The sequence below is a fragment of the Anser anser genome, assembly GCF_964211835.1.
Source record: "Anser anser genome assembly, chromosome: 12".
Classification (NCBI taxonomy): Eukaryota; Metazoa; Chordata; class Aves; order Anseriformes; family Anatidae; genus Anser; species Anser anser.
In genome coordinates, this window is record NC_139733.1 from 8,033,627 (window position 1) to 8,043,318 (window position 9,692).

Genomic DNA, 9,692 nt, shown 5'->3' on the forward strand with positions numbered 1-9,692 from the left:
GCGGCGCCGGTGCTGTCCCAGTGTGCCCGCGGCGGGGCCTTTATTTGCCAGAGATACAGGGGCCGCGGGGCCGCGGCATGCAGCGGGCGGGGGGCGGGGGCCCGGGGGGGGCCGCCCCCCGCGGCCGTGGGGCGAGGGGGGGCCGCCGGAGGGTCCCCGTCCCACCGGGGCCCGGCGTCTGCGGCCGCGTCCCCGGGGGCGCCCCGGGGGTATCTCTGGGCAGCCCCGGGGGGGGGGGGGGGGGGGGGACGGCGGCGGGGGACAGACTGAGAGAGCGGCGGGGGGCGGGGGGGGGTCGGGCTCCATGCAGGGCGCTGCCCCGCTCTCCGTGGGGCACGTAGAAAAGTGGGGCGCAGGCGGGGGGGGCGCGGGGGCCATGCCGGGGCTATGTACAGGGGGGGGCCGCTCAGCCGCTCGGCTCCTGCGGGGCCTCGGCGGCGGCGTCGCTGTCCCCGTTACACGTGGCGGGGGCCGGGCTGGTGGCGGCGGGCGGCGTGGGGGGGGCCGGGGGGGCCGCGGCGTCCGTGGCGGCGGCGGCGGTGGAAGCGGCGGCGGTGGAAGCGGCGGCGGCGGCGGGCTCCGTCTGCTCCGGCGCCCGCAGGCGCTTCATGAGCGTGGTCACCCTCACGGCTTTCTGCGGGGGGAGAGGGCGTCAGGACCCCCCCCCCCCCCCAAACACCAAGGGGAGAACGAGGCTCGGGGCGCCCCCCACCCACCTTCCACTTGGCCCTGGCAAAGTTCTTCTCGATCTGGGCGCAGACGCCGTCCTTGATGTTCTTATCAGAGGCAGCGTTGCCGGAGATCCTGCGGGGAGGCGCGGGGGGGTGAGAGGCCCCCACCGCCCCCATGTGTCCCCCCCCCCCCATTCCCCTGCGGCCCCTCACCACTCGTGGGAGATGGCCTCCTCTGCCGTGATCCGCTGGTCCTGCTCTACCTCCATCAGCCGCGTCACCAGCTCCTTGGCTGGGGACAGGGGGGTGTCAGTGCCAGGGGACCCCGTGCTCCCCCCGCGCCCCCCCCCGGCCCCGGGGCTCACCCGCCTGCGAGATGTCGTCCCAGTAGGGCGGGTCGAACTCGTAGTCCCCGGCCAGGATTTTGCGGAAGAGGTTCTTGTCGTGGTTCTCGTAGTCATCCTCGTCCGCCTCCTCGTAGAACGGGGGGTTCCCCGAGAGGCTGCGCGGGGAGGTGTGGGAGCGCTCAGCACCCCCCCGCCCCGCGCCCCCCGGCCCCGGCCCCATCCCCGCACTCACAGGATGTACATGATGACGCCGATAGCCCAGCAGTCCACCGGCCGCCCGTACCGCTGCCGCCCCACCACCTCCGGAGCTGCGGGGCACAGGAGGGTGGCGGGGGGACAGGTCCTGTCCCGGGGTGCCCAGCAACTGCGTACCCCCGGGGGGGGGAACCACCAGCCCCGGGCACCCATCTGTCTCCCTGTGCTCGGCAGCCCGGGGCCGGATCCGCTCCTCTGGCTGCTTGCAGAGCCCCGGGAGCAGTGGGAGGGTGCTGCTGGGGGCACCCAGGATGGGTCCTCGGGGTGATGGGGAGCAGGAGGGACCCGCCAGAAGCACCCGGGATGGGTCCTCAGGGTGATGGGGAGCAGGAGGGACACACTGGGGGCACCCAGGATGGGTCCTTGGGGCGATGGGCAGCGGGAATAACCCACCAGGAGCACCCAGGGCAGCTGGGAGTGGCAGGGAGCCATGGGGAGCACCCATCAGCAGCAGGAGGGACCTGCCGGGAGCACCCAGGATGGGTCTCCAGAGCAATGGGGACCCACCAGGTGCCCCCGGGATGGTCGGGAAGGACCCACCGGGAGGGCAGAGACCTCTGGGGACACCCACGCATCCCCCTGCGCCCTCACCCAGGTACTCGGGGGTGCCGCAGGGCTCCTTGATGAGGCCGTTCTCCAGCTTGGCCAGGTGGAAGTCGCTGATGACGATCTTGGAGTTCTTCAGGCGGTTGTAGTACACCAGGTTCTCCAGCTGCCGGCGCGAGGGACGTCAGCACCCACGGGTGCGCCTGCGCCCACCGGGGACCCCCCTGCCACGCGGCCGGCACCCACCTTGAGGTTCCTGTGCACGATCTTGAGCGAGTGCAGGTAGGCGACGGCCTCCAGCACCTGCCGGATGACGTTGCTGGTGTCCTTCTCCGAGTAGTAGCCCTGGTCCAGGATCCAGTCGAAGACCTCCCGGCCCGTGGCCCTGCCGGCGCCGACAGCAGGCTGCCGGCAGCCCCATGGCACGGCCGCAGCCCTCCCCCCCGCCGCCCCTCTGCCCCGCTCACAGCTCCAGGAAGATGAAGTACTCCTTGCGGGTGATGTAGACGTCCACCAGCTGCAGGATGTTGGGGTGCTTCACCCTGCGGCGCCCAAGGGACGGTGGCGTGGGTGGGTGCCCCCCGCCGGCCGTGGGGTCCGACCCGGCAGCTGCCCAGCCCCAGCACTCACATTTTGAGGATGATGATCTCGTTCTTGGCCGCCTTCCGCACCTTGCGCCCGTCCCGCTTCAGAAACTTCTTGCAGGTGTACAGCTTGCCCGACGTCTTCTCCTTCGCCCGGAAGATTTCGCAGAACTCCTCCCTGCAAGGCAGCATGGGGGGGGGGATCCATCTCAAATCACCAAATCAATAGGAAAGGGGGGGGGGAAATAGGTAAGAAGAAAGCCCATTCCCCACCACAGGGCCACGGGGGCTCCTTGAGCACCGTGTGGGACTAATCCTGTCCCTGCACAGCACTCGCGGGCAGACGGATGCTGCAAACCCCTCAGTACCGAGGCTGAACAGCAGCAGCCTGCCTCAGAATTAATTCAAGTGCCACATTTGGGAAGGAAGAAGGTGAGAAGCGCCAGCTGCCTGAGGCCAGTGAAACGGTCCTAGTCTGCTATTAATGGTGTTTGAGCCCTTTGGCACAGGCAGGGGCCGCGGGGACTCTCAGCCCTCGGCTTTCCAACCCCCCCAGCCCTGCCTGGCTGTGCCAAAACCCTCGAGGGGTGTAGGGGAGCCAGGACCCAAACGGAGGGGCTGCTTTTAGAACGGAGCCAGGCTCGGGCAGCCAAAAGGGTCCCCGCGGCCACCCAGCACCGCCCCTCCAGGCGTCCCCAGCTCTCAGATGCCCAGCCCCGTGGCCAAGCATCCTCAGCACCTCGGAGCCCAGTGAAAAAATCCCTGCTGGGTGCTTTGGGGTCCCATCGGTCTCTGTCGGCAGCTGGATCCCACGGCTTCTCCTTCTGCACCACAAGAAAACTCGCGCCGCAAGTGACATCCGCGTCCCCTCTCCTGCACCGCCGGCGGAGCAGCAACGCCCTGCTCTCGGGAGGTGCCGCGGGGAGCCCCGGCTTTGCAGAACTGCTGCAATCCCAGCAGATATTTGGCAGGGGGGGAGGGAAGGGTTATCAGAGGTGCTGGGCTGCAGCGAGCAGCCGCGGAGGTGAACCTCGCCGCCGTCAGCAGCTCCGTCCTCAGAGCGGGCAGCGAGGAACTCGGGGCGCCCGCTGGGAACAGGGACTTGTCACAGGGAAAGCGCCCTGACTGCCTCCAGCCCCAAGCCACTGCACTCCCTGTCCCTCGGCGTGGGATTCGGGTCCCCAGGGGCACCCCCGGGGCCCGGGAGGGACAGACTCACGTTTTGATGACCTGGCCCAGGTCATATCTGTCGGTCACCTCGGACGGCTGGTTATAATCTTTCTTGTCCCCCAGCGTCACGCAGCCAAACGGCATTGCAGGGCCCAGTGCTGGAAGGGCACAAAAGCCAGTGAGCGCCCCGGGCCCGGCCCCGGCCCCGCTGCCTGCCCCAGCCCCACCCGAGCTGCGCTAATTAATGCGAAACCCGGCAAGGCGCGGCGCCGTGCACCCATCCCTGCAGCACCCAGCCGCCCTGCCTGGGCTGTGCTGCCAGCCCACCCCCCCCGGCACCCATCTGCGGGCTTGTTAATGAATTTATTCCATAGCCAGAGCCGGGAGCAGCCTGCTGGGGAAGCGAGCGGAGGCGACCAGAGCGGCTCCTGTTTCTCAGCCTGGTTCTGCCCCACGGTGATGCTTCTTCAGCCTGGGCATCGCCGGCTGCGTGCTGCCAAACGTGCAGCCCTTTAGCAGCCATGTGCCCTTGGTTTTCCTGCTGGGACCCCTCCAAACCCAGACCCTGCTCGGGACGAAGGGATTTTTCCCCTTTCCCACCCCGTTACGGGGAGGAAGTTCCAACCGCTGTGATTTTCTGACGGCTCACAAGACCCCAAGGGCTCCCTGCGTCCTGCTCAGCCCCAGCGGGACACGGCACGGTGCCGGAAGCACCCATCGCCCGAACCTCCCCGAACGCCGTGCCGTGCCGGCCTTGCTGTGCCGTGCCGGCAGCGCCCGCCGCCCCGGTGGGCCAGGATGGCTGAGCGGGATGCGGGCGCCGGCACGGCGGGTACCCAAGCGCTGCGCCTGTTGCTATGGCAATGGGAGCTGGAGATGCAGAAAGCGGCACATCCTGCGGAGGGGGCAGGGACGGGCAGCACCCGGCGGCACCCGACCCACCCGCGGGTGCTCGGCCCTGTCCCCGGGTCCGGCCTGCGGCACCCGGGGCGCTCACCGGGGCGCTCTGTGGGGTGAGCGACCCCAAAAGCGGGCAGGATGCAGGCGCAGCGAGGCAGGGGCGCGGGCATGCTCCTCCCTGCGCTCGCTGCCTCCATCCCACCGCGCGTGGATGAGCAGCGCCCGCAGGGTGGGTGCTCACCGCAGGGTGGGTGCTCACCGCTCGCACAGCGCCTGGGCGCCATCCCACCGGGAAAGCCCTCGCTGGGCGAGAGCAGCTGTCCCCGTCCCGCTCAGGGCGTTCCTGGAGGAGCAGAGCGCCCAGAGGTGCGAGAGCACTTGTGGTGCCCGTGCTATAACCCCCGGCTGAAGCGTCCCAGCCCTCGCTCGGCTCATCCCAGCAGGAATTGTGCTCCGTGTCCCCGTGCCAAACGACGCTGCCCCTGCCGTGCCCGGGTGAGGGGGACGAGGGCTGTCCCCGCAGCCGGCGGCGTGGCTGCAGGTTGGCAGCAGCAGGGCTGGCTGGCTGGGAGGGCTGCCAGGCTGCGTGGTGCCAGGACTGGCCGCGAAGGGGACCCAGGTGGGATGGTGTATCAGGGTCGTGTCGCTGCCTCCGCGAGTGCTCGGCTCATCTGCACTCATAAAGCGAGTTCCCGCTGCTTTGGCGAGGACCCATCCTGCCAAGGCTCAGCACCGCCACCGTCCCCTGCCCCGGGGCTGGCTCGGGGAGGCTCAGCACGCCCGAGTGCACCGTGCCCCGCAGGGGAGCGCACGGCGAGGGGCACCCAGGCAAGGCCTGGGTGCAGGAGGGGAGGCTGGGTGCTGCGCTGGCACCTGCACGCAGCTGCCCCCCCCCCACTGCGAAGCATCTAATTTCGGAGCAGAAGCAACAGCGGGTGTAAGACAATAGCGGGGAAGTGGGTGGCCGGGTGCGGATGGCACGGAGGGATGACGCAGCCGCGCAGCCCTCACCAGCGTCTCCCCCAGCCCCCCAAAGCCCGGCTCTGCTCCACGGCGGGGGGACCACGGGCTGCCGCTTGGCCCGCTCCATCTCCGGCCCCGCTTCCACCTGCGGCTGCCCCGGTGGCGTTATGGGGGGGTCCCCGCTGCGCCCCACGTCCCACGGGAGGGATGTGCCGGAGCAGAGCGCAGAACGGGGCCGGGCTGGGGGGGAGACCTCCGTGTTCCCGGTGCAGCAAAGCAGAGGGCAGCGGGAGCCCAGGGTGCAGCGCGCGGGGGCAGCGCGTCGGGCCGGGACGCGGCCGGTGCCGGGGGGGGGTCCCGAGCCCACCGCCCCGGGCCGGCCCCCGGTGCCCCCCAGCGCCGGGAGCGCCTCCCCGGGGGCGAGCGGGGAGCGCTGCCGCAGTGGGGAGCGGGGCTGCGGGGAGGGCAGGGAAGGAGGAGGGAGGGAACCGCGGGGGGGCCGGGGCGCTCGGCGCACGGAGGAGCGGGCGGGGGTCCCGCGGGGGCGGCCGGGCCGGGGGGCGAGCGGCGGGGCGCGGCGCCCGGCGGGGCTCGGGGGCAGCCGTCGGGGCGCACCCGCAGCCGGGCACGGCGCGGCCGGGTGGGGGGGGGGGCGCGGAGGGGACGAAGCCGGGCCGAGGGGGGGGGCGGCAGCCCCCGGCCAACAAGTGGCCGACCCCAGCGGCCCCCCCCCCGGCGCGCGGCTGGGCACGGCTCGGCTGGGCACGGCTCGGCACGGCCCCCGCCCCCCCGGGGGCTGTCCCGCCGCGGCCGCCGCGCTCACCTTGTCGCCTCTCCGACCGCAAAGGGGGGGCCGCGGCCCGGGGCCGCCGCCGCTCGGGGGGGGGGCGCCGTGCGGAGCCGGGCCGGTGCCGTGCCGAGCCGAGCCGAGCCGAGCCGAGCCGTCGGTCCGTCGCGGCGCGGCCCCGCGCGCCCGGCGCGGCAAGTTGGGGGGGGCGGGACCGCGGGGGGGCCCTCCCCTCCCCCCCCCTCCGGCTGCCGCCCCGCCCCCTCCCGTGACGTCACCCCAAACTTTGCGCCCCGCCCCTCTCGGGCGCGGGAGCCGGCACCCACGGGGGACGGGGCGCACGTGGACCCCGCGCGGGGCCCCCCCGGGGCGTGGGGACCCCCGCGAGGGGCAGGTCAGCGGGGGGGGGCGGCGGGATGGGGGGGTTGTGGGGTGAGGGGGGGGAGTGGGATGGGATGGGGTGGGATAGGACGGGATGAATGGATGGGATGGGATGGGTTGGGGATGGGGATGGGATGGTGTGGGTTGGGGTGTGATGGATGGGATGGGATGGGATGGGATGGGATGGGATGGGATGAAGGGGATGGGATGGGATGAAGGGGATGGGATGGGATGGGTTGGGATGGGATGGGATGGGATGAAGGGGATGGGATGAAGGGGATGGGATGGGATGAAGGGGATGGGATGGGATGGGATGGGATGGGATGGGATGGGATGGGATGGGATGGGATGAAGGGGATGGGATGGGATGAAGGGGATGGGATGGGATGGAATGGGATGGGATAGGTTGGGATGGGATGGGATGAAGGGGATGGGATGGGATAGGATGGGATGAAGGGGATGGGATGGGTTGGGATGGGATGGGATGGGATGGGATGGGATAAAGGGATGGGATGGGATGGGATGGGATGAAGGGATGGCATGAAGGGATGGGATGGGATGAAGGGATGGGATGGGACAGAAGTACAATCTTGTGGGAGCTGGGCAATTTCCCTCGAGCTCCATCCCTCCAGCTGTGGGGCCAGAGCTGTGGGGCTCACTGCCCCACTTTCTTCCTCAAAGTGGCAAGAAAAGGGTGACAGCCTCCTAACACCGTGGGGCCCCCCAACCCCCTTACTTGCTGCCCACAGCCTGGGCAGGGGGTGCAGGGACGGCCCCCAGCTGCTCCTGACACTCATCCACTTGTGTCCCCTGCCGAAACTCAGCGCCCCTGGGTCCCCCACTCCCATCCTGTGCGGCACCGAGCCCCAGGCCCTGGCCCCAACGCCACGCACACCAGGTAATTAACGGCGCGTGAGCCCTAGGGAATTAGCAGGGCACCGTAGTTTGAGCTTCTAATCAAGAGTTTAATCACAGAGCCTGGAAGCAGCGCGTCGCTCCGTTATTAATCTCTACCCCCCCGGGAACCTTGAGTGTAACTCACAATTAATCAGCGGGTGCCCGCCGCCGCTTCGGGTCTGCCCTGCGGCTGCTGGCTGGACGAGGGGCGACCCGGTGGGACGGCGTGCTGCCGCCGCATCGCCCGCCCGCCCGCCACGTGGCTCCCTCCTGGCACGAGTGTGGTGCCTGCCGCAAAGCAGCCCCGGGCCCCGTGGGGCCCCGCAGCCCTGGCTCTTGCCTGGGGTCCGAGCCCACCCAGCACCCTGCTTTGGGGCGATCGGCTCTGTCTGTGCCTGCCGTGTCTCGAGCCACCCCCCCCCACGCACCCACTGCACCGTGCACCCACTGCCCTGCGCACCCAGCACCCCCCACGCCCAGCACCCCCCACACCCACCGCCCCCCACACCCCCCATCTTTCCCAGCACCCCTCGGTGAGCCCCCAGCCGGCCGTGGGGTGACGCCCACCCTATGGGGACATCCCCAGCCACGCAGCCGCCCCCCTCTGCCCCACACGTATGTCTGGGGGGCTGCAGTGCCAGCCCGGGGGGCGCGGTGGGGGGGCGCAACGTGCCCGTGACTCAAGCGCCACATGGCACCGCATCCCTGCGTGCTCACCATCGCCATGGCAACCGCCAGGCAATCAGCGGTAATTGCGCCGCGCGTCGGCCTGGCAACGGGGCCAAATAAACCCCGTCCCCTCCAAATAAACCCCATCCCCTCCTTTCGGGAGGTCCGGAGAAAAAGCACGGGGGGGTTGCCCCCCACACCCCCCCGGACCCTTTTTGGGGTCAGCAGCAGGACCGGCACACGGCAGCAGGGCTGCAGGTGTCCCGCGGTGGCCACGGTTCCCGCGAGGCATCGAGGGCGCTTCGGTGGTCCCGGGGCTCTCGCAGCCCCTGGGCCCAGGGGGCAGGCACTAAGTGCAAGGAGCTGGGGGGGGGGGGCAGAAATCCAACGAAACAGGGCTCTTCGGTGGGAAAAACTCTCCGTAGGTGTGCACCGGGGAGAACAGGGGCTGCTGGGCGCATTTTGCGAAGCTCCAGACCGGGCATGGAGACCGGGCAAAGGATCCCCCTAAGGACAGATGCTGTCTGCGGTGCGGGAAGAGGAGAAAAAGATGTGTAACAAAATGCTCCCCGGGGGCCAGCAGAGCTCCCCAGGAGCCCCGAGGGCCAGCCGAGCTCCCTGGGCGCAGCGGGTGCCATGCGAGTGCCGCCGTGCGGGGCCGTGGGTGCCGGGGTGCCGGGCACGGGCGGCGCGCCCCAGCAGCGCTGCTGCTCGCAGGCTTCGTTAGCAAAAACTCGCTCACTGCTAAAAATGGCCCCGCGCCGCCGCTCCAGACGGGAGGCCGCTCGATCACGCCTGCTCCCGAGCGTTCGAGCAGGAGCTAAAAACAGCTCGCCGCCACCGGTGGCTCCTGCCTGGTGGCTCCTGCCGTTCTTTGCGGGGCTCTTTGATGCCGGAGAACCGGCTCCCAGCTTTTCATGCTGATTTGGCACAATTTTGCCCATCCCGACTGGGGTCCGTCCCCCCCACCTCGATCCCCTGTGGGGTTCGCAGCTGGGGGCGGCTGCGTGCCACGCTCTGCCCGTCCCTGAGCCACTGCTCCCTCTTTGCCACCCAGTGCTGGGAATGCCACCAGCACGAGGTGCCCACGGGGCCGCAGCCACCTAGTGCCACCCCAGCGTGTCCCCGGGCGCTGCCGCCTTCCCCGGGGAGCAGCAGGGCTGTGCCCCTCTCGCCTGCGTGCCCGCAGCCCCGCGCCCGGCCACTCATCTATTATAGATGGCTCCGATTTTAATAATTAATCCCTGCTAACGACAGCACTTTCCCCAAATAAAACATTTAAACTGCTGCGTGCGCAGGGCGTGCTGCCGGAGCGGGCCGCCCGGGTGCTGTGCTGCAGCCTGACGGGGCAGCACCTCGGGGTGCTATTTGCTGGGTGCTGTTTGCCCGGTGCCCACCCTTGGGTGCTCCCCTGAGATGCCCCCAGGCCCCTCAGCTGGGTGCTGGGCGCTGCGTGAGCTGGGGGATGCCACCCAGCCGGGTCCCTTCGCTGTGTCCCCTGTGCCACGCCGATGCTTGCAGC

The 9,692-nt window shown here is 70.3% G+C and overlaps 1 protein-coding gene and 1 long non-coding RNA gene across 4 annotated transcripts; one reads left to right on the forward strand and one right to left on the reverse strand.

Moving 5' to 3' along the window:
* Positions 1 to 10: 10 nt before the first annotated feature.
* Positions 11 to 6,434, reverse strand: CAMKV (CaM kinase like vesicle associated). 2 transcript variants are annotated; one of them, XM_083796303.1, is made up of 11 exons: positions 6,260 to 6,434; positions 3,623 to 3,731; positions 2,450 to 2,581; positions 2,287 to 2,361; positions 2,066 to 2,204; positions 1,865 to 1,985; positions 1,251 to 1,326; positions 1,037 to 1,173; positions 885 to 963; positions 717 to 804; positions 11 to 634 (listed from the first exon to the last, which is right to left on the reverse strand). In XM_083796303.1, exons 2-11 carry the CDS (start codon positions 3,715 to 3,717, stop codon positions 407 to 409), a joined length of 1,170 nt encoding a protein of 389 aa, XP_083652429.1. In that variant the 5' UTR covers positions 3,718 to 3,731; positions 6,260 to 6,434; the 3' UTR covers positions 11 to 406. The 2 variants fall into 2 exon arrangements, with proteins under 2 accessions (XP_083652429.1, XP_083652430.1); XM_083796304.1 differs by lacking the exons at positions 3,623 to 3,731; positions 6,260 to 6,434 and adding an exon at positions 3,143 to 3,600.
* Positions 6,435 to 6,507: 73 nt separating this feature from the next.
* LOC310880469 lies at positions 6,508 to 9,457 on the forward strand. Of its 2 annotated transcripts, XR_014571709.1 has the most exons (3): positions 6,508 to 6,617; positions 7,286 to 7,502; positions 8,596 to 9,457. It is a non-coding gene; the product is annotated as an uncharacterized lncRNA (long non-coding RNA). The 2 variants fall into 2 exon arrangements; XR_014571710.1 differs by lacking the exon at positions 6,508 to 6,617 and having other exon boundaries at positions 7,115 to 7,502.
* The last annotated feature ends 235 nt before the right edge of the window (positions 9,458 to 9,692 follow it).